The sequence below is a fragment of the Glossina fuscipes genome, unplaced genomic scaffold, assembly GCF_014805625.2.
Source record: "Glossina fuscipes isolate IAEA_lab_2018 unplaced genomic scaffold, Yale_Gfus_2 1, whole genome shotgun sequence".
Classification (NCBI taxonomy): domain Eukaryota; kingdom Metazoa; phylum Arthropoda; class Insecta; order Diptera; family Glossinidae; genus Glossina; species Glossina fuscipes.
This window is the reverse complement of record NW_023998415.1, coordinates 49,771,908-49,795,762: the sequence shown is the minus strand read 5'-3', so window position 1 is coordinate 49,795,762 and position 23,855 is coordinate 49,771,908. Positions and strand designations below refer to the sequence as shown.

At 33.4% G+C, this 23,855-nt stretch overlaps 3 protein-coding genes across 4 annotated transcripts in view; 1 reads left to right on the top strand and 2 right to left on the bottom strand.

The window, feature by feature from the left end:
• The first annotated feature begins 1,072 nt into the window (after positions 1-1,072).
• LOC119632077 (ninjurin-1) lies at positions 1,073-12,570 on the top strand. 2 transcript variants are annotated; one of them, XM_038024780.1, is made up of 4 exons: positions 1,073-1,529; positions 9,296-9,368; positions 10,422-10,789; positions 10,850-12,570. In XM_038024780.1, the coding sequence occupies exons 1-4, from the start codon at positions 1,455-1,457 to the stop codon at positions 11,015-11,017; spliced, it is 684 nt and encodes a 227-aa protein (XP_037880708.1). In that variant the 5' UTR covers positions 1,073-1,454; the 3' UTR covers positions 11,018-12,570. The 2 variants fall into 2 exon arrangements, with proteins under 2 accessions (XP_037880708.1, XP_037880707.1); XM_038024779.1 differs by having other exon boundaries at positions 1,073-1,538.
• Positions 12,571-13,992: 1,422 nt separating this feature from the next.
• On the bottom strand, positions 13,993-18,315 carry LOC119631833 (nocturnin). Its single transcript, XM_038024356.1, has 7 exons — positions 18,268-18,315; positions 18,114-18,186; positions 15,825-16,060; positions 15,699-15,764; positions 15,005-15,126; positions 14,307-14,942; positions 13,993-14,244 (listed from the first exon to the last, which is right to left on the bottom strand). The coding sequence occupies exons 2-7, from the start codon at positions 18,182-18,184 to the stop codon at positions 14,125-14,127; spliced, it is 1,251 nt and encodes a 416-aa protein (XP_037880284.1). The 5' UTR covers positions 18,185-18,186; positions 18,268-18,315; the 3' UTR covers positions 13,993-14,124.
• A 4,452-nt stretch (positions 18,316-22,767) lies between these two features.
• The window catches only part of LOC119644984 (mucin-2-like), a 2,089-nt gene continuing 1,001 nt past the window's right edge, over positions 22,768-23,855 (bottom strand). Inside the window, exon 2 of the mRNA XM_038044726.1 lies at positions 22,768-23,852. Coding sequence (XP_037900654.1) covers positions 22,768-23,852 — 1,085 coding nt within the window. The remainder of the gene's footprint in view (positions 23,853-23,855) is intronic.

Here is a 23,855-nt window from a genome sequence, read left to right as displayed (position 1 = left end):
TTCTCGGTCGCCGTTGTATTCATTTTATATCGGATTTATTGAGTTGTGAACTTAGATTATCGTTTACAGATTTGCGTTCTTTTCGCTTACCTTAGCATGACCTGCGCAATCAAACTACCGAATGGGGGTATTAATTCGCCTGCTCTATTAAGGGAAAAACCCACTCTCAGCAAACAACAGTGTATATTTGCCAGTTTTGTTTGAATGAAAGGAACGTTAACAGAGTAGAGATATTCAAAGAAGTTATTATATATGTTTTTAAGTATTAAAAAAAATAATTTGTGAAAAATATTTGAATCTAAAATGAAAAAATGACTTCATCTAGAGACCAATAGTTAGAAAAACATTTTGTATGTTCCAGAAATATTGTTTTTTTTTTGTGATTGGGGAGTAATTGAATCAAAAAGTTCAATTATGGACCAGCAAAACATAATACAATCTTATGTTGAAAACTAATGTTTAAACCAACTTTTCAAAAGTATTTTACGGCTCGGGAGTGAAAAATGTTGCATTATTTTGGAAAAAAAAAACGGGTTTAAGATGTCTTACAGACGTGTTTTTCTTTTTTTGTTACAAAACTATAAAATTGGCCTACTATATTAAAATCCAACAAAATCATATCCTGTCGGAAATTTAGAAGATTATTCCATTGCAATCAATTGTTCCGCATCCATACCATACGTCAAAATGTTGTCTTTCATCAATAGAGCTAAAAAGCGATTTAGAAAATAATACTAAATCGATCGATGAGCAAGTTCTTCATAACTTTCCATACATTTGCAACAATCTTAATATACTTTTACTATTTGCAGGGTAGTGTATAAATGCATCGCAGTCCATAAATACAATGGAATAAATTCAAATCTTAGTAAAGATTATTCATCATGTATAACTGTAATTAATTGATTGTGTTAATCATATTGGCTTCAGTCTCCGAAGAATTTAATGTAAATTGAGTTTTTGTCGCGATATTTTAACCTTAACTGCCTTCTACTGACTCTATAACAATGCAAAGCTCATAAAGTGTTTTAAGCAAAAAAAAAAAAAAAAAAAAAAAAAAATGTTTATAAATAAAGTTTTATGATAATTTCAAAGTGGTTTTAATTTAATAATTAACTGCATGCAATGTGTTTGTTACATGAATTTTGTTGATGAAAAAGCATTGATATAGGGTATAAAATAAAAAGAGTAAATTTTTAAAATTTATACTCTTCAAAGAGTTGTAGAGGAAGAGTTAAAGCATTTTTTTAGAATTGCTAGAACAGCTAAACCGCACAGAGCAATATATTGCTGAGACAGTTTGCACAGTTTGCTAACATTATTAATGCTGATTGCACGTGAGTGACGGGAATATCTGAAAAAAAAAACAATTTTCTGTTTTATATATATTTCCACAAAAATATTAAACATAAATATATATACAAAAAGTGAAATATTTTTGAAGTATATTCAATATGACAGATCGCTTCGTTACTTTGGATATAGACAATGATGCATCCGGTCGTCGCAAAAGGAGTACGTCAAATAATGTTAGTCAGGTAATTTTTTTTTAACAGATAAGCATTGCGATCAATTGTGATTGAATATTTCAACTGTCGCCTGATTCTTTGTTGTCCGTCATTCAACAAATTAATAGTATTACAATAAAGGTTGTGAAGAATTTTCTCAACTATGGAACACATGAATGCTTCCGAAAGTAACGAAAATGAATTTTTAATTCTCATACTTTACACACAAACAATAAAATCTGATTGTGTTTAGGCCCTATCAGTCAATTGCTTGAAACTATTTCTGCATTCATCGTGTAGATGACCGTGTGAAATATTTCCACAAATTGTAACCGATAAATGTATAAATTAATTTTATTTATTATTAAATAAATATAATTTATTTTATTTTAAATCGTTTATTTATATAAAAAAATTTATTTATTTTTTTTATAAATTAAATTTATTTTATTTTATTTATTTGCACTTTATTGATTTGGAAAATAATTTCCCATGACAAACCTTTGTCTAAAGAAATTTAATCTTAACTATATACTAAGGTAGATTATAGTTTAAGCCTGATCAGTGGCCATCAATTCAGAGTATATATATATGAAGATATATATATATGCCCTGTGCTGCAAGCTTCTATATCAATATTTAAGATCGGAAGCATTCCAATAGACAAACAATAGATAGGCGCATACGGCAGTTATGAATTTAGAATCTAACACAGGCCCTTTACGGGATCTCTAATGAATCGCTTTAAAATTTTGAAAAATTGAAACTTCTATAAAATGATTTTTAAATCGCTTATAATTTATTCATTAATCGTGAAGTGCAAATTAGTTCAAGATATAAATAATATGGACTATCGTCTAGTTAATATGTGCTCAAGTGAATAAAAATATCTGCAACCAAAAACAAAAGAAACAACAAGTATTAACATTATAGTCGGGCAAGGTCAATTATTAGACACTCTACATTATTTCGCCTAATATAGAGTTATTCACTCGTTTTACTTATAAGACGCCAAAAGTTACACATTATTTTCATAAAAGGCCATACTTTCCATGAAAGCCCGCACTTTGAAGGAATCCTTATATGCAGTGGTGTTCCGGAAAATAGATCTACGTCGATTTGTATGTAGTTTTCACAATAAAATATTAAATGTTGTAACTTTTTACTATATATAAAATTAAATTTTTGTACGAGCGGTCATATAAGGGAGTGTTAAAAATATTGCCAAAGTCGTAGCAAATTTTTTTGAAAACTTTTGAAAATTGCAATTTTTTTCCTTATAAAGACTTTTCAAAATAAGGCGTTATATAAGGAGCCATCGAAAAAGTAGACCGATCCGAACCATTTCCAACAGCGTTCGTTTTTGGATCAAAACACGTCAGCGTACATAATTTCAAATCAAAATATCGCAAAAATTGCGACCTACAGCTTGAACACAAGCATACATGGAGCGATATTTCAGAACAAGGGCATGGGCAAACATCAGACGGACAGACAAGCTTACAATACCGAAGATGATTCTGAATCGATCGGTACAATAAAAGCTGGGCACACTTTAAGCCCTTCTGTTCCGTGTGCCACGCAAACTTAATGTACCTTGTACTACAAGTGGTGTAGGGTACAAAAATAAAAAATTATTCAAGCAAACTTTTGTTATATTGTAATTTCACTTTTTGCTTAGGTAACAACTTTAAGATCTTATGAATATTGAACAGTGGAAAAAATTTCAAATTAAGAGACATATATATATATATATATTAATGACTTCCTGTATGTAAAGGATGTTGTTGTCATTCTAAACTATAATGCAGCCATTGCTAGATCGTACTGCATAATCAAGTTCGTTTGACTGAGTTGAGATTAAAATCATTTTATATAAAAAGCTAAGGCAGAGAATACGCTCAACCTCCATTAATTATTTTTTTTCAACTTTGTTCATTCTATATAGTGAGATAGATGAACCATCGCTTAGAATTTCATAGAAATGGAGAATAGAAGATAAGAAATGACGGCGATCAACATCACTTAACATATATGTCAAAAATGGGAGAAATATTGATCTTGACAAGTTATTTCGATTGCGTCTATTTATTAAATGTAGTCGAAAGCACGTATTCAAGGTCAGCATTCGTTTAATGCAAATTTATGCAAGGCCTGTGTAACAAGTGATGAGAACATAATCCTTAACCGCGCATTTCATTTATCGCATTAAATTCAAAAGCTGTTCATTACTTATAGGAATACACCCTAAGTAAATGACTAACGCAAATAGCGAATGTAATTTAGTCGTGTGTTTGTCCGTCTTCTCAGTATTCAGTTAGATCGATCTGAAAACTTAGGTGAATAGCGACGTGTAAACGCTTGAGTTCCATCACATCAAAGAATAAATCGTCAAACTTTGCTTTAATTGAGCTGCTGATGTTTTGAACATAGGTAGCCATAAAAGCTTAAAAACATTTATATTTTTGAAAATTTTCAAAATAAGGCGAATTCGAACCATTCTCAATAGCGTTCGTCCCCGTTTGGGTCAAGTTTCATCACAATATCTCAAAAATTGTGACCTATCGCTTGAATACGAAATTACGAAATTTTTTATATTTTTAAATATGTTTAAAATATGTCTTTCTTTAGCCATAGGTATAGAGACTGGATTATTGTTTATTTATTTATTTTTTTTTTTTTTTTGAGAATCAATTTTGGGCTAACTATGCAGCTGGCCGGAGAGCTGCCTGGATTAAAGGTATCTTACGAGAGAGGGAGAGGGTTTGGAGGATACATTTACAAAACTATCCATAACTTTTATACTTTACACCACTTGTGGGACAGGGTATATTAACATAGTGTGTAGCATGCAGAAGGACTTAAGATAAACTCATCGATCGATTCGGAATCATAATCTCAACCTGTCCGTACGTCTGTCCATTTGTGTTCAAGCTACAGGTTGTAATTTTTGGGATATTTTCATACGACTTTCTTAAAATGTCGATTGTTTTTAAAGGGATCTCCTACCCGATTTTATCGTTAACATGACTTTTATATTTCCCGGGAGGAGAGTCTTCGACATACCCTCTAATGTATCCAAATTTTGTTTTGAAAAAATAGGTCTTTTTATGCTTGGCCTCGTTGCTGCTTGGCTTGGCCGCTGCATTTATTTTTGAGATAACATCCAATGCCTAATGTTTCCATTGCCTGACAGCATCCAAAACAGAGCAGTAACTTTCACCAAGTATTATAAATGTTTTCTTACTCATTCTATTTATTGTTGTAATAAAATCTAAACATCGATGCACCTTTTGGTTTGATTTCTTGACCACCGTCGAACGTTTATCTCTTTAATTATCTCCATAGGTAATGAAATGCAGATCCACAAATATTTAATTTCACATTTATACTATTATTCTCATTTCGGAGAGCTAATATAATATACCGATGCATGGGTTATTCATGCTTTCCCTGTAATTACATTTACAAAAAAAAAAAAACAAACAAAGTATCATTTTTAAGATTAAATGATTCATTCCCCGGCCCATCAAACGTATTTACCATAAGTTTCGCATTGTTTGGGTTTATGAACTTTATGGCGTTACTCACAAAAAGAAAAAAAAACAAGAAAAAGAACCAAAAAAAAAACGAATTAGTTTTTTTATTATTTTCAGTGTTCTTTTTTTTCAATTCTCACTATCAGTTTTAATTCTCCCTGGCTTGACCTTCAGATGTTTCTATCGCTTTTCCAGAATTGATTTGACATTCATTTCCCAATAATTTCTCTTACACGCGTTTATTACTAATTCCAGGCTCTTCCGCTCTTTCCCCGCGAACTAAGTTGTGCCTGTTGCTGCTAAGTGATTTTTTTGGTGTCAACCAAAACATTACCAAATAAATAGCGTTCTTGTTGATTTCTGGGAAAGAAAAAAATATCTCACATATATATTGCACGCTTCTAAGAGAGTGTCAATAAAAGGTTCAAATGTCTGGGAAAGTTTTCAGCTTTTCTGCTCATTCCAATCCAGAAAATATTTCTTTTTTTCGTATCCATGTTCTCGCTTCTTTAGCTGGCGTTTTCGTTAAATTTTTTTCTTTTTATAACCTGCACGATTTATGGCCCAAGGTATATTAAGTTAGTGCGGTCGGTATGTAACACGCAGAACGCCTTCAGATAGACTCAAGTTTTATTATACCGATCGATTCAGAATCAGAATTTGAATTGATCTAAGGCAGTCTGTCCGTCTGGCCGTCTGATGTCTGTCCACGTAAATTTGTATTCAACTCCAAGTCGCAATTTTTGAGATATTTTGATGAAAATTGGTTCAGTGACAGAGTAAGGACGTACACTATAGAAAATGGTCCGGATTGGGCCACTTTTTCAACCACTCCCCATATAGCTCCCTATTATGAAAAGTCGTTAAATAGGAAAAAATTTGCAATTTTCGAAATTTCTCACCAAAAGTGGCCAAGTAGTAGTATTTGGGCATTCTAAACTGAACAAGCTGGAACAATTTTTGAACCCCTTCGTACAACGAAAATTGATGTTCATACGACAAACAGGTAAAAATGTATATCATAATAGTAATTTAATATACAAAAATTAATTGTACAGAATTTGGATCATCTCGGCCTATTTTTTGGATCATACCGTAATCGGGATTATCAGGAAAATTTATCTTTTGTAGAGCAGATGAAAATTGATCCATAATAGTCATTTCATTTTAAATAAGAATTATGTTACACAATGTAATGTAGGGTATTTAATGGTCGGTCTTGCCCGACTATGATGTTCTTACTCGTTTATTTCATTCTTATTAACAATTTTGGGCCAGGTGCGCATTGTGGTGTTACCTCGTCGGCCTTCACTTTATTAATGCTTTCTTTGCTTAATTGCGTGTAATGTATATGTATGTACATAGTTTAGTGTGCAAAGTTAACAAATATATTAGTTCCCATATTATCGCGTCGCTCTTTAGGGGTTTTATGTGGATGTCCATTGATATAAGCTCCACTCGACAAAGTCCCCTGCACGATGGATATTTTGGGCGTGAGTGAAACAATTCCTATAATGGGCTGAAATGTCGAGGCCTTTATGGGGCATAAACACTTTGTACTTCTGCGTTTTTCGATTTACCACACTCGACATGAAACTCCTCGAAGGGCCACCTCGAGCAGCCAATATGAAGCCTTTTCTTTTGAATTAGACAACTTACAGATTACACTAGCTTTAGAGGGATTCCATACAATTCGCAAAGCCATGCAAACTACCCCATCCCATAGATTTGCGGAAATGTGGAAACACATTGAGCCAACTTTATCGCGATATCAGAATTAAATACTTCTCGGTTTCATAAAAACCAGTGCCCGTCTAACACAGATTTTATATGACCTTCATAGCAAGAAATTGTTCAGAAAAACAAATTTTTCTAAGTTCTTTCAGTCTTCTTAGCCGCTAAATCATAAAGGATTTAAAACTTATAGAGGGACAATGAAGAGGTGAGGCTTCCTTCGCCGTCTGTAGGGATCGTGGGTTTCTTCTCCCCCTTTTTTTTGTACTGCAAGCGCCTATTTTAGTTTTACATGGTTGTCTGAATTGATGATTTCAACTGGTGATTTCAAGGTGGTAATTAATAAAAGATATGAAATAGAAGCGAGAACTGATGCTCCCAAGCAGTAAGATAACCCCCACCAATAGAGGTCGCTACTATCACTAACGTTCCAGAATGAGAAGACGGCTGCTATTCACATTCTTACAGGCTCATCTGGGTCAAGGTCTACCCAACACCTCATTATTTAATGTCCCCACGAAAAATCGGGTTAATCATTCCCACATTTGATACTTTCCAAAGGGTCGCATTCAACAGGTAAACTAGAAACATTATTACAGTGCATCACATCAGATACATTTATCTTAAAATTGCAAAAAAATCGGGAAATGAGCAAACGAGATGAAACGGAGGCCGTTGTCTTCGCTGATTGTTTAGTTGATATGCATAGATCTTGCACGCAACTAAGTTCTTAATTTTATTTTTTTCAACACCAACACAAACGTCCTCCCGATTAACTTTCAGTTCCGCGGAAAATGTGTTGGACGAGTTGCTAACGATTTTTGCCTTAATCTCCGAAAAAGTAAATGTAAAGAAAAATAATTCACATCATAAGCATTCTACTTAACGCCTTGAAAATGAGCCTGCTTCTTAAATGAAGAGTTCTAGAGATTATGTTAAAATGCCTTGTGGAAAAATTCTTTGAACTGCGCAATTTGTTCCACAAGCCACATTTAAACGTTTATATTCAGTTGATATTCTGTCTGCGCTATTTTGTGGACGTGAAATTGTCTCAACATGTCGTTGGGAATCTAAAAAGAATGCGGCTTAGAATCTTTTAACAATTTGCTCATACATAACATATCCATGACCTGAAACGATATTTTCTTATTTATATATATGTTCAGGGTAAAGACTTGTTTAATTGATCGCATTGTTTAATTAACCGTTTAAAGTGTATTAAATAAAGTAAAAGTATAAAACAAAATAAATACGTGCGCTTGAATTATTATTGTTATGTCTGCCTAGGATGCGTTACATATCACAAAAAGTTAATTACAAAAAATAATAATTGTCTTATAAATATTGCGCTACTTTGACGCTGCATATATTCGTAACTTGAACCCGCTAAGGCAAGGATAGAGGTTGAGATAGATTCACCTTTTATTATAGTGATAGATTTAGAATCATTTTCTGTGAATTCGCGCTTATATGTGTTCAACCTGGAAGTCATACTTTCATGAAATTTAGTGCGTTGATCTGTCTTGGTCCAACGACGAAGGCTACTTAAAATTTTGGGATCATCTCATTATAATGTTTTAAAAAATCGTTATGTACAATTTTGACTTTTTGACCTTATTCTGAAAAGTCTTCCTTACTAAGTAACAGTACTTGGACATTCTAAACTTATACGCCAAAAATGGTTCAGGTGGAGCAATTTTGCGAACCCCCTCTCATACAATCGTTCCCACGAAAACCAAATCTTCATAATAGTAAATTGACAAAAAAATCAACCTTACCGAATTCAGATTACATAGGTTTATTTTTTGGATACCACAGCATATAAGGATTCTCAGGATATGTAAATACTTATACGTCAAAAAGGCCTAAGTGTTAATGTTTTATGGTGAAAATTTGTTTACGATAGTAATTTGGAGTAAAAATTAAGTAGACTACGTTTGAATCGCATCGGTCTATTTTTTGGACCCGATTCCATATAAGCTTTCCTGCGAACAGTAACCCCTTGAAAGAAAGATTGAATTTTTAATACCTTATGACGAAAAATGGTCTGTAATAGCAGTTTACCACCAAAATTAATGGTATTGACTTTGGATCACACAAGTCTATTTTATAGACCCTAACATAGGTAAGTGTTATCATCAAGAGGAACCCCTTATATTAAGGGAAAGCATAATTTCTAGTTTTCTATGACGGAATCTGAAAATTAATGAAATTTTTTGAATGCAAATTAACTTTGCTAAATTTGGATCACGTTGTACAGTGAATTGACATATAAACTTATTGTGATAATTTCAGACTGTGTAGACTACACTTTTCGGGTCCCTTCAAATAAAAGCGTTCTCATGAATAGTAGGCTTTCAGATGACAACAAGTTATAAATTTCTGGTATTTTACTTTATGACAAAGATAAATGAAAAATAGAAATAAGCGAAGTTGTGCAGGTCATTAACTAGTCGGTCTTGACCGACCATAATATTTTAATTTGTTCAAACATGTTTAATTTCTGTTTTTCAGGGCGAAAACCCTCATGAACTCAACGCCACGGCTCTGTTTGATGGATCATCTAGAACACGTAGACCCGAAAGTAGTAAGAACCATGATATGCTAAGAGTCGTACGACTGCCCACAACCTTAACCATTTGTCTGCTTTGTATTATGCAATGAATTTCATAAGATAAGTCGCAGAAACGTAAGAAATATCTATCCGCCGTGTGGCATGTTATCCATTACCTAAGATCGATACGTAAAAATTCCAAAGTATTTTGTAAAGTTCATGTACGTAAGTTGGGTGGTCCCTCTTTACATCGACACCTTCGAAGACATTTGTGCTAAGTTTGGGTATAATATTAATATTAATAATAGCACGTTATAAGTGCTTACTTATTGTGTGTGAGAGAGAATTGACTATTCACTCCGCATTCAAGTTAGTCCTGCGCCCGTAAACCAAAGAACACATATATAAAGCGTTTTGGGAAAAAAGATTGTTTTTTTCGGCTCTGATCGATGTCTTTAATGCCTCGTACCGTCTGTATAGAAAATACTTATGATAATAGTTCCAGAAAGCAGTTACAAACACGCTAACACACACGCACGCAACATATTCAAACACATACATGTGTTGGATTTATCGCAAAAGAAGACAAATGGTGTATGGTAGACGAAAATAAATAGATGCGAAAGTTCAGCCGAAATGGCCAAAAGAGCAAAACGCTGTAAACGCACACATGTAAGAGTTTAAAAAATTACCAAATATAGAAAATTTGCTATAAACGCAGCTGAGTAAAACTGGCGATAACCGGTGTGATTGTGAAATTTAGCTGAGTTAATTTAGTGAAACTTTACATACAAAGATTTAACAAATGTAAGATACAGTCTACGATCAATATAAAAACTTGAAGTGTGTCATGTAAGAATTTGAAAAAAAAAAAACATTTTTTCTTTCCAAATAAGCCAAAGTTTCTACCTTTACGCGAAACAAAAAGTCGTAACTTGTTTTTAGGCAAGTTCTCCTTTTAGATAAAAAATGTGTTTCCATTTGATTTTATCGAAAGCAGCGTAGAGTTCTGCGTAAGGCGTACGACTCAGTTTATTACTTATTATATAACATTTTGATAGTTTACACTTTCGTATTGATATAAAGTAACGGACACCGATGGTGATGACGAGGTTCGCGTTGTGGGTCCCCACACTGGTGTTGACGATGGTTTACTGCCGACAGGTTTTGAACGCGGCGCAGGCGAACGTCCTCATAGAAATCCCTCACCCAGACGCACAAGCAATGCTTTTCCCAGCTACGATGACTCCGGTTTCGTAGAAATCAATGGTGTACGAACCGCAGTGCCTGATGTAAATGCGTATCAACATAAGAAAACTTTAGCTCAAGGTATGATGGATTTAGCTCTTCTATCCGCAAATGCTAATCAATTACGTTACGTACTGGAAACGTACAAACGGCATCCCTATTATTATCCCAGCATAGTATTTATATCTATGAGTATTATTTTTCAGGTATGTATGTCATGTCAACTATACGTGTTGAAAATCAAGTAAAAAATAAATATATTACAGGTAGCTGTTGGTGTGGGCCTCATATTAAACGGCAAATACAATATTAAGAACAAGGCGGACATATGCCGAGCGAATCGTATAAATAATTATACTGTGATCGGTATATTCGTTATTACGGTAGTCAATGTTTTCATATCCGCTTTTGGAGTTGCAGATCCGCTGCCATAAATTAAATTACAATTTGTGACCACCGTCCAAGCAACTTGCTGGCAGCCATTGAAAACGTAACTGTGTCTACTGAAACCTCCGTCCCGGCCCAACAGAGAAAGTGAAATTTTCCTTCATATTTCAACTATTGCTAGCAGGATACCAAAACCAAATCCACTATCTTAACTCTAATCCGACCGCCTTAGGCGTTTGAGGCTCATTTGAGCTTTGGACTTAAAATTTTCGATTATTTCACTTTGCATTTCCAAAAGATTTTATTTTACTTTATTTTAAGTTAAAAACAAGTAAAACAGCGCAGTGGAGCACGGCCTGCTGTTAAATGCCCTACACCACACCTTCGCTTAGTTCAGTGACTCATATAACGTGTTATCTCCGTAGTCTGTCTGTCTGTCTTCTTTTAGTTTTGTGAGTCAGCAGATTAACAACACGTGACTCAGCCAGTTGCAACAACTGTGTTTGCTTAGTTGGTAAATTGGTCATAGGGAAGCCTATGTAGATCTTCGATCAATAAATATAATTTTTCTAATACCCCTAATGTGACTTTTCAAAATAAAGCTGTTATATGCGAAGTGGTCATAAATATTGTTCGATCTATGTTGAAATGCTTTCGTTCTTGGGGCACAATAGATCGGTATACCAAATTTCATTAATATATCTCAAAAATTGCGACATGTAGGTTTGACAGCTTCGGAAAGTGATACAGAATCGATCGATATAATAAAGAATGGGACCATCTCAAGTCCTTGTGGCTATTGCATACATCCCTACAAACGAAAAATATACTTCTACCTTGCAGTTTAAGGTATAAAAGCATCCGTATAGATGAGAACATTTAGAAGCTTATATATGTAATAGCATAATATATAGCACACTTTAAGCCATGCAGTCCATTTTCAATGGCAACATGCGCCGACAAACCTCCAATAGTTAAACCAAAAATTTTTTAAGCCGATATCTCAATTTTTGCCAGTGGGGAAATATTTACCACAAAACATTACACACAAGAACAAACGAATTTGCCAAAAATTACTTATTAATCGGGAATATACGTAATCTATGAAATGATGAGTACAAAAACAGCAAAATGAAGCAAGCACTAATTTGCAAACGGAAGAAGAAGAAAAATCGATGTAGGCAGAAAGACAATACCTTTTAGGCTTCAGTATACATAAAAAATTAATAAAATTATCATTTAGTAATGTACGTACGTATAACTTGAGCGTTTTGGTCAACTGGTTAAAAGCATGCTACTTGCAAATTTTATATATATTCCATCATCTACATACGTTATATAAATACAGGTTTTAATTTTAATGGTATTTAACATTATGGAAGCATTACTTTGTAACACAAAACAAGCATACTGATATTATCTTTTTGAATGTAAGTTATATTCAACAGCACACCTTTTTTTTTAGGAGATGTACTGGCAGAAAAAAGAAAACAAAAAAACGTTCCGGACGTACACGGACACGACTTTGATTTAAAAAAAATTTAATTACGTAATGTAAAGAAATAATAAAATAAACAAACAAGAACGTCATATTCGGCGGGAGCCGAATCTCGCATACCCACCACTATGCTTTCCGCATTCTACTCAGCAAGTTCTTTCATTTAATACCCATATCGCTGGTATTGTTACGAAAAAAATTAATCGCAGTATCTACCATATTTATTTTAAAATTAACCCATTTTTAGACAGATAATATATCTTCTTTCGAGGTGTGTACACGGTAGTTATAAACATTCTTTGTTGTTTCCCTTATGATAAATAAGCATAAAACCACAAAAAAGTGAAAAAAATAAGATTTTTAATAACTCGAATAGTTCCATTTTTGGACCTAAAAAGTCTCTCCGTCTATCCGTCTGTGTAATGTATGTTGCCTGGCCGCAAAAATGAAGCTATCGACTTCAAATTTGGCAGAAACGGTGAAAATTCTTGTAGGTTGGTATTGAAAATGGGCCAAATCAGTCGCAGAACAAGCCCACAGCACCACGTAAACTGGGAACACCTCTGTTTTTCGAATGGAGTCAAAAATTGATTTTTTACTTATTATTCATAAACTATAGCAAATAATTGTATAAAAAATTTGAGCGCATTTTCTATGGGCGATATTGTAGCATTTGTGTACGAAAATGGATAAAAATTTACCACGACTACCCGGTATTATAGTGTATCAAAATTGAATTGTTTTTGCAATACCTTTATAATGCGCAAAAACGAGCTTCAAAACCACATAAAGTATACAAATTCTTGGTCAGATCCAAATTTGTGATGCACCTAAGCCTGTCCGCTTATATGTCTGCCCATCTGTCTGCTTGCGCAACTTTGTGACAATATGTGACAAAAATTGTTCCGTTAGCAAAAATGAAGATATCGCCCACAAATTTGCAAAAGAATTTGGAATTGAAGTAAACTTTACAAAAGAGACACCCACGACGGCCACATATGCCTATACGACAAAAACCTTTAATTTTAAAAAGAGAAAAAATCAGCTGCGCCATAGAGAATGACAGAGCATGAAAATTACGTCCTTTTTTTGCTTCTTGCTGATGGGTATAAGAGATTCGGTCCCGGCCGAATATAATTTTCTTACTTATTATATATAATTTGTATCGCGATACTAACTTAACTTTAGTGATTTCGATATTTTCTCGAACGATTTGTTATAATCTCAAGGCTTGACAATCATATATCTTGCTAAAATCGTGATTATATATTTATTTATTTCAATTGTTGTTTCGAGATTAACATTTTGTATATAATAGCATAAATCAATAATTTTATGACTGAAAAGTGATCATATCCCTTTTTATTGTGACGATTTGCAAAGGATTAGTCGTACTATTAATTAAAATTTTTGTAAAAATATGTATGTATGTATCTCCTGCAATTTTTATATTTGAATTTTTTTTCTTTTTATATTTAATAAAAGCTATTCTTATTTATCTAAGACGTATTTTCCATAATATTCAGGGAACCTAATGTGCGTAGGTATATATATATTTATCATAAGTTGGCGACTATAAATTGACGAAGAGTTGGTTGTGAAGTTCGAGATTTTATTGAGATGTAGTTTGACTTTAAGATCATTTCGTCAATAAATTTAACTGTCGAGAATTTCAAAATCACACACTAAAGAAAAATGATCTGACGGGTATTGAAAGCTGGGTATACGGTTTTTCCCAATCTCATTATCGGATGGAAATTCCAGGCAATTTTTAACCTAATGAAATGAAAAAATTTAATACTTAAATAGATCGATAATATATATCATCAAGTACAAACTTTGAGTTGATTTTTTGAATAGAATATGTAATCAATTGTATGACATATTTCACTGTCTTCCCGTATTTTCCAAGTAGTATAGGGCGGTTCATTTCTTATCGATTGTTGCACTTTATCGTTATTATTGTGCGAATCATTTTTTGCATTTTTCTCAACTTCGTTATGCAAGTCGGCATAAGCGCTTGATAAATTTAAAAATTCGCAATTTAAAATTGTAGAATAGACCGGTTCAATAGGCTCGGCATTAAAATCCCCGCATAATAGTACTGGTCGACCTTCTGAAAATTTTTGAATAAAGTGTAAAAGATCGCGACCTTGTTCATTACGCAATTTTGACAATAGCGAGCTATGGCGAGCCTTTAAATGCGTTGTACAAACACAAAATTCACGTCCCGTTGCTTTAATAATCAGATTGACAGCGATCGCTACTTGATTGCTTTGCACATGCCAGACTTCTAAGGTATGCGTACTGAAATTTCTTAAAATATATTTATACCGATTAATAAATATCGCGCAACCGTCCGGTCCATTGTTATTTTCAATATATAAGCAGGGTGAATCAGGCTTTGGATAAAAAACTCCCTCGTAGTTCTGAGAGCCGAGAATTGTTTGCAAAAATTTGAAATGATCAACTTCCTATTAAATGTGCAATTTTTTTAAAATGTTTAAAAAGTTTTAATTGTTTAATGTTCACTTACTTGCAAGCATATAATATCGGGTTGATTTTGCAAAATTTCTTCGACTATCAGGAATTTACGATTAGCCCAAGTCAAAGCGTTTTGAGGGCAACTTACAAAACCGTCAATGCTTTGACCCAATGCTGTAATCATAAGGATTGAAATGTATTATTTAAATAAATTTATAAACTAAATAAATGTTTATACAATCAAAAACTCAACTATTCTAAAATAAAATTATATAGTATTAATTTTGTAATTTCAATAATTCAAACGATCTGCCAACGCATTCTACGTATTTTATTTTTATGTTCCCGTTGGACGATTTAACTACCACGCAATATTAAAGTCTCAGCGGGCGTTATACGTGAGTAATCCGGATATTCTTATGCATATCTACAATTCAAGTTTAGAACATTAATTTGATTTCACAAAATGCATACACATATCTATACATATATATAGATATATATCTGTATATAACAATACAAAACTTTTGTACTAGTATTCACTTCACGGAGTTGCCTCAAACATTTTATACGTAGTAAAACGAACAAAGGGAAATATTGATATCTTTCCTGATTTCTGAAGGAATAAAGAATTTTCCAAATATAACACTTATACTTCTTTCAGATGGTTTCCCAACTTTTCTTTCTTTTTCTTTGTTTTTTTTTTTCGGAGAATTTAATTCTTTTCATGACTTTGTTAAACTTGCTTTGAGATAAAAGATTCCATTGTAATAAGCGTATCTGGTTGGGATTTCTCGATGATGAGCCACACACTGGAATAATGAAATATTAGTTAAATTGTCTTAAAGGACGGAATATTAAATTAAATATACCATTAGACAACGATTTGATTCTTAGGTCACGCAAATTGTCCGCAACGCTTTCAGCAGCCATACCAAAAGGGTTCGATTTGAGAAAGTAACGCTTCAGCAACGGTAGTTGATGATCACCCCGCAATTGTCTAATATGTTGCAGCAATTTCTCGATATTTAAGTCGGTTGGCAACTTAAGTCCATCATCTTGCGAGTCTACATTGGCAATTTTCGTGGCAAGATTAAACGAGCCCATCCTGCATGCGATAGAAACGGACGTGAAACAAATGCGCATTAAATAGAAGCGTATTTCTGTTTTATGTAACGCTACGATCTGTAATAATCCTCTCTGCCTGTCTGTCTGTGTATCTGAAAGTCAAACTCATGACTGCATTATTTTTAGCGCTACTCTAAAGTACTACTTGAACAGGATCGGTGGTTGTAGAGACGAACGCACCTGTTATTGATGAACTAGCTAATTCGGATGATACGGTGGGAGGGGGGGGGGGGGGGGGGTTGAATTTTTGCCCCACGGACAATCCATCGACGGTTACATTTGAAAGAAAAGTACGTGTTTTACCCTTACAGGAGCGAATAGACAAATAAAATCTTACCGAACGGGCGGTCATTCTGTACCCTAACCTATGGTCTCTTTCGGCCCATGAGTTCTAATGCGTGGCCGCCATTAAATGTTATCATAACAAATAAATAGAATATATATTCAAAATTTCTTTATGTTATTGAAGTAACTTGAGTGTTTATCCAATGCAGGTTTAATTCTCCTTATAAATCACATAAGGTTTATATACAGAAAATAAAAATATACATATTTAATGTACTTAAATTTTCTCAGGCTGACTTTGTTAAATAAGCTCAGAATCTCACCTAATCAAAAATGCAATAGTTTTTCGGGGCCTACTGTTTAAAAATCGACCAAATTGGTTCGAGCACAAGCCCGCGCTGAAGCATGAAATTAACGCAACTTCGTTTTCTAAACAAAAATTATGTATGGCGATATCGGTATCAAAAAAAGAAAGGACTTGGAGAGTAGAAGGTGTCAAGCTAAGCGTTTTTATTTTAAATTAGTTACAGTGGGCGTCATAACGTAATCAATCAATTTTTTCCTAAAAATATCGTTCATATGGCTATCAAATAAAAGGGCTTGGAGAGTGTAAAGCGAAAACCCAAGAGTTTTAATTCTTAATTAAATGTGGTGAACGTTATGACGTAATAGACTAATTTTTTTAACAATACATTTTAATGAGTTAATAGGTGAAAGATCAAGAAGTAAAGTTTTAACTGTTCAGATCTGTCAAAGATAGTTTGCAAATTTTTACTGTCCATGTTGACCACTTCACAATTGCAAAGAAACACGGTATTCACCATTCGACTTCTGAGGAACGTATCAAAAATTTGGGGAACCATGGCCTTCATATTAAGTACAACAAATGGTGACAATTGGAATTATTAGTGTATAATTATTCCAAAGCGAAAATAAAATGATGTAGACAACCGCATATTGCAATTAAGACGAATCTAACAGCAACTGGTCATTAATCAAAGCTTTTATATATTCGTATCGAATTCCTCGCGTTCTTCGGTTCTGATTTTAGATCCAAATTCCTGAAATGAAGTTAATATCTGTCCTCTTCTCTCTTCTCTAGTTTCTCAAATTAAATGAATATGTTTGGATGGAGCTATATAAGTAACTTGTTCGTTTCGTCTTCTTTACTCCTGGGAATAAAATTTCCAAATGTTTAGTTCTCTCGCATGCAATTTTCTTTCATTTTCAATTGTAAATGAAAAAATTTCACTCATAAGCAAAAAAATCAAATTTGGCAAACTATGTTCGGCTTTTAGTTAAATATTTTATAACCACGACCGTTATCGGAAAAAATAGAAACTAAGTTTTGGTACTCTACAATATCGGGTAGGCGTAGCATACGTCCGTATTACATTTCTTAGACTGAGAACATCTATGTTTTTCAAAGCAAAAAAAAAACGAAATAAATAAATAAAACGCTTTACACTTAAAGAATCAGCCACGTCCAGTCAATATTATAAAGTAACAAAATTTAAATTTCTTCGTTTTTTTTTTTTTTTTCTGATGTTTTTTAAGATAAGCGTGTTGAGTGTAGAAGATTCGACCACATTCGGATATGATTTTCTTTCGTCGTGCAGTAATATTATTGTTTAACATCGTAATACGACTTTGATTTAAAGAAGAACATTAATCTCATTTATATATAAGGTGAAATTTGAAATATTTATGGGATGAAGTAATTAGTATTTTGGAAATTTGCTTTTTACCGTGTAAGCATAAGTTTGCTTATATATGCTTTGCGATCACTTTTGCGTTTTATTTGATATGTTGAATCCATTTCTTGAAGAGTTTTAACAAACAACAAAAAAATAAAATAAAGAAAAAATTTGTTTTTTTATTTTTTTTATTTAAAACTTGTACTTGCTTAAAATGAAGCAATCCGTTCTTGTAACAGGTCTTGAGGAAACTGTGAAATGTGATGTATTAAAACGGGGACTGGTTGAATATATTCTAACATATATGTAAGTATGTGAGTATATATTGTTCTCCTGAATTTCTTTATATCTTTTAATCACATTGTTTTTTTTTATTAAATGTATCGCGTCGGAGATTTGCATATCTCATGTGAAACAACTATTATTGCAATAAATGGTACATGACAATAGCAACAAAGCAAATAATGAAAAAGAGATTGACGTTTTGTCTTTTTATGAATTTTAATGGGTACCGATGATATTGCTCTGATTATTGTGTTAAATGTTTTGTATTTCAATATATTGCATTAAATTGCGTTCGTTTAAGTCTTTGTTATTGAAAAATTCACCTTTTTATTAATTATGTGGGAACAAACTTTGTAACGCGCATCATTCTTAGCACATGCGAGAATCGCCATATAGCTATTATTAATATTATGCAATGATATATGTGTAAATATCATCACTGAGTTAACACAACATCAACATATCAATCAATGATTCCCGGGCTGATGCGTACAGATTGTTTGAAGAAATCGCCAACTGTGAAATGACGTCCGTTAAGATTACATAACATTCCCATTATTTGTTTGCGAGTAACACTGATTTACGAGTGCCGCTAAGTTTGTTGTTTTCGAGACGATAGGAAAATTTTGATATTCAAACATTTTACTTTTTGATGATCAACATACCATTCAAATTGAACATTGGCATGAAAAATCTTGTAGTGGCTCTTCTCCGGATGCTGAACGGAGAAATGAAAAAATTAAAGAAAGGAAAAAAAAAAAAAAATAAAAAGAAAACTGAATATTATTCTCAATAATTGAAAGATGAACTTGTAAGACATAGCCAATATCCTAAAGGTATCAAAAGGCAGTGCAATCAGTGTATTTGAGACGAAAATTTGGCCATGAGCAGTGGGTATGATGTCACGTTCACTGGTAGTGAAATAAATCTCGACATGGATACAAAGCCAAATTTAAGTGAATTGAAATTCGAATTGTTGTTCAAAGCATCGCCTTCTCCAGATCTATTCCCAGTGACTACTGTCTGCTTGCCGATCTTAAAAAAGTGCCTCATTGAAAAGTATTTAGATGAGATGGTAAAATATCTGCAAAACCCAAGCATATTTTAAGGGTCTTAACAAATCTTCTTAACAAAAAAAAAAAAAAAACATTGATTCCTTAAAGAAACGTTGGACTGACTCTATAACTCTTGCAGGAGGAGAATGGTTGTAAAACTTTTTTGTTTTTTACTTTCATCCGAAAATTATTCGGCAATGTATTGCACATATATATATTTAATAACCAAGCAAGAGCATTAAATCTGATCATTTTAACGCAGCAAAGACACAGTGTATTTCATTTGTGGGAATGAAACCATTATATACATTATTTCTGCAATATAATTTTTTCTAAACAAATGGGTCAACGAATCAAATTTATAGAGAAAATATAAAAATTAAGAACAGCATATCTATAAGTTGATCGAAAATACTTGCGTTCTTCATCGAAGTTCGCATTGATATACCAGACAAATGCAAGACTTAACAAATTTTAATACAACGTGAAAATAAATAGCGAGAAGATGAATTGTCATCAGCATACGCATAAATAATTAAACGAAAACGAAGTATATGTGCACATATCTGTGAACTTATGTAACGCTTCTGTATATGCGCATGATGTATACGTTCCTTTAGTAAAACGAAAAACAAGCGTTCGAACTCGCAGGGAAGAATAACAACTTTATTTAAATTATAAAAAAAACTCTCCGATAATAATTCGAGGCGGCGTTTCTCTTTCCAACTTGAAAATAACAGTGACACTCAAAAAAAATTGATTAACGGACGAGAAAGGCAATAAATGAATAAAACTCGAGAAAAAAATCGGGGTAATCATGTGATTTTGACTTCTTTAATTGATGGCATATTTATATTTCTTTAAATTATTATTTATATTTTATATTTATTTAAATACATCATTGGCTAATGCCAGTCAATACAAGATAAATTAATAAAGGTAAGTATTAGGTCATATCGAAAAGCGTCCGCAATTTTATGCTTCTCTTTGTAGCCTGCTTGCGTGTCGGTCTTGCCCCACCAGTTGCAAAATTTCAGCGACTTTTTCATTGACTGCAAGCTGCATCTTCGACAACGAAATTTCCAGAATGGAATCGAGCAAACCATACCAGGGGTTTTCATTCACACTCACCAGGTTTCCACCGTGCGTTTAACAATTTTTTTTTTTAATAGCTTTTTTACTTTTTTTTATAAAAAAAAGCATCACATCAATATATCACCCCTTTTCAAATCAGTATAAATTTTTACACCAGCGTAGAAATAGCTATCTTCACAAAAAATGCAAGCTGAAATGTCACCTTTCAAGCACGTGTTCATTTGACACAATTAGATGTGTGTTGACCGACCATCCCGCGGAAAAAACCGCGGACAATTTTCAATATAATCTAACACAATTTCAAAGGTTTAACCGAATACGGAAAGATTCATATCTACGCAGAGTAAATTTGAAAATTGATCATAAACTAAAAGTAAAATATCTATCATAAATTAAGACGTACGCGACGTACTACTTAAGTAGTAAGAATTAGATGTTAAGTCAAGTACATAAGTACAAGTAATAGTGACATGAACGATTCATTTTTTATCAGGATGTGAAAAAAGAGAATGCGACCAAACTACATAATAACATTCTATAGGTATCTTGCAAAGAATGAAATCACGGGAATACGCCCTACGACGAATTACATTGAATTGGGGAGTCTTCTTAATAACAATTTCACGTAATCGCTTGAATCGTCCAGCGAAAATAAATAATAAAAGCCATTAGATTGCCTACAAAGAACACTGAAGGGAGAAGAGAGTTGATACTTGGTTCTAAACTGCGACAACCGAAGAGAGATGACATTCCTTAAGACTCTTGTAGAAATATTAAAATCAAGCCTACCAAGGACGACTGCTGACGAAATGTCATCTTGAATAAGTTTCAATAACAATACTGCCGATGGAGTTTGTTTTATTCCTAATAGCCGTTTTGGATTATCTTTGCGCGCGATTGCGAAATTACGTTAATAGGATACCGTGTTTAATCATTGATTATTGATTAGTTGAAAATTGATTAATTATTATTGAGAAATAAAAAAAGAAACAAAATTTTGAAAAGTTTACACAATTGAAAAAATTGTCAAAGCGAACTAATGAACTAAAAACAAACCAAACAACAAAAGAAGCAAAAAAATCAAAAAAACAAACGCGAAATTTATATTCGGCTGGAATTGAATCTTCTATACCCACCACTTTTATTTGAATATAATGAAGACTCGACATATCCTAAATTTGGACAAGCGTAGCCGTTTTTTCCAATTTGGCACAGGTATTGCAGGATTATCCATAAAATATACGCGGAAAGTTTTATCGTTTTCTTTGTATTTTCAGTTTTCATCGTATATATATATTACCTTTAACCAACTACCTGACAATAACTTTCAATGATTTCGCAAAATTTAAAGATAGTATCTTAATTTTTTCAATTTGAACAACATTTATTACACAAAATCTACACAGACGGATATACCGATATCATTTTAGCACTTGACATTGAGCGAGAATATACAAACCTTGTAGGGCCGCTGGATGTTTCCGGCTGGATGTTTTCATAGAACGAATATGGCTCCATTCTTCGCCGATAGGTGCAATCATCTAATAGTACTTTTTAAAGTTTTTTCCCTTCAAGAATTTTGCGAAACTCTTCCTTATTGCATAAGTCCCGTTAATATCAACATCCCAAAAAAAAAAAGATAGTAGTGCTAATCTAACATTTTAGCAGAACTACGAAACAGATATATTTAGAAGCTACATAAATAAAATAATAAATAAAAGGACAGACAGTAGTTATAAAGAATGAAAGTGTAACTGTGATTTCTATAGGTAGGTAAATAGTCGGCGGTTAGTGTTCAAGAAGATATTCTTATCTTTTTCTTTCCCTTATAGACGATTAATATAATTTACTTACCGTGCCACTGAAAACTGAGCAAATTAAATAAAAAAAAAAGAAACGGAAAACAAATAAATTTTTAAATATATGTCAAGTTTTTTATTATTAAAAAACTTTTCTTATCGTGTAGTGAAAGCTGCAGATGCATCCACGTATATAGCAAGCTAATTTACATAGAAAATTACTCTGAGCTCGTCTCGTTATATTTACCACATTGAGCCTTCTTTGAATTTAATAATCTTTATCATTTATTTATTAATTTTTTGCGATAGAAAATACATATTAACTTCGTTTGTCTTGTAAAACTTGACTAGATTTACCTAGCCTTAAATAAGTAGTCACTTGAATTTAAATTACTTTAATGAAATTTTTTGACTATTCGAAAAAGCTACTGCCATAATTACTTTCCTAATTCTACGGTGTTTACTCTAATGTTAAATACTAAAAGGAATATTAGGTCTCGGATATTTGTAGCCGCTGAACTCAGTAGTTTCAAACAAAGGTAAGTTCGGAGTAGTGGAAGAAAAGGTCCGAGTTCTTGGCCTATAAGTGGTCGGTATAATTTTAGCTGTTAGTTTGTAAATAGTCGTACTAGTTTTCGCTTCATAAGTTGGTTGTGGTGTTGTTTTGTACCTAGGTATTGGAGAGAGGGTCGTCCCTCCGAAAGAGGTCGTATTAGTTCGTAGTGTGCTGTATGTAGCTGGAGTTGTAGTAGGAATACGAGTTATTGTTCTGTAAGCGGTAGTTGTAGCTAGTGCTTTCGTTGTCCTTTCGACCTTTGCTGTTGTAGCTGCGATAGTAAGTGTCGGTTTAGAAGTGGAAATTGCGCGGCGAGTAGTCGATGTGTACTTGGGCGTAGAGGAACTTTGGCGTGCTATAGTTGAAGTCTGTAATTTGTAAGCGGGAGGTAAATATGTCGAGGCTGGTGTGCTGGTTCTTTGAACTGATGGTTGGGTTATTTGCACAGATGATGTTAAAGGTCTCCGGGTTGTTGTGAGTAAAGGTCGTGCAGTTACAGAGGGTGGAGCTCGGGTGGTCGTTGGCACATGTATTGTTGTTATAAAAGCTGTTGTTGGGATGCTACCGAATGTTTTGCTGATCTCCGTAGAAGGTCGTGTTGCTGCTTTAAAAGGCGTAGTGGTTACTTTTGTTATAGATGAACGCGTTTTGGCTGTTGTCTGTGATCTTGGGGTAGGAGGTAAATAAGTTGGAGCTGGAGTGCTGGTTTTTTGTGCCGTCGGTTGAGTTACTCGTTTTGGAGTTGTTGCTGGTGTTCTTGTTATTGTGGTTGGTAGTCTTGTTCTTTCTGTAGTTGGAGCTCGCGTAGGTGTTACGTAAACAGTTGTCGGAACCCGTAACGCATTTTTATAACTTGTGGTTGGGACGGTACCTCTTGTTCGATAGGTTGTTGGCGGTGTGTGTTTTTTTATTGTCTCAGTTATTGTGGCTGCTTTTGTTACCGGCGGACGTGTTTTGACTGTTGTCTGTAGTTTTTTGGTAGGAGGCAAATAAGTTGGAGCTG

Excerpts from the sequence above, each read along its gene's own strand:
- LOC119632077 (XM_038024779.1), top strand. The coding sequence starts at position 1,455 with ATGACAGATCGCTTCGTTACTTTGGATATAGACAATGATGCATCCGGT. Across the intron at positions 9,369-10,421 it reads AACACGTAGACCCGAAAGTA|TAACGGACACCGATGGTGAT; the intron begins GTAAGAACCATG and ends ATTGATATAAAG. Across the intron at positions 10,790-10,849 it reads CTATGAGTATTATTTTTCAG|GTAGCTGTTGGTGTGGGCCT; the intron begins GTATGTATGTCA and ends AATATATTACAG.
- LOC119631833 (XM_038024356.1), bottom strand. The coding sequence starts at position 18,184 with ATGGATTCAACATATCAAATAAAACGCAAAAGTGATCGCAAAGCATAT. Across the intron at positions 15,765-15,824 it reads AATCAAATCGTTGTCTAATG|TGTGTGGCTCATCATCGAGA; the intron begins GTATATTTAATT and ends TCATTATTCCAG. Across the intron at positions 14,245-14,306 it reads ATTCAAAAAATCAACTCAAA|GTTAAAAATTGCCTGGAATT; the intron begins GTTTGTACTTGA and ends TCATTTCATTAG.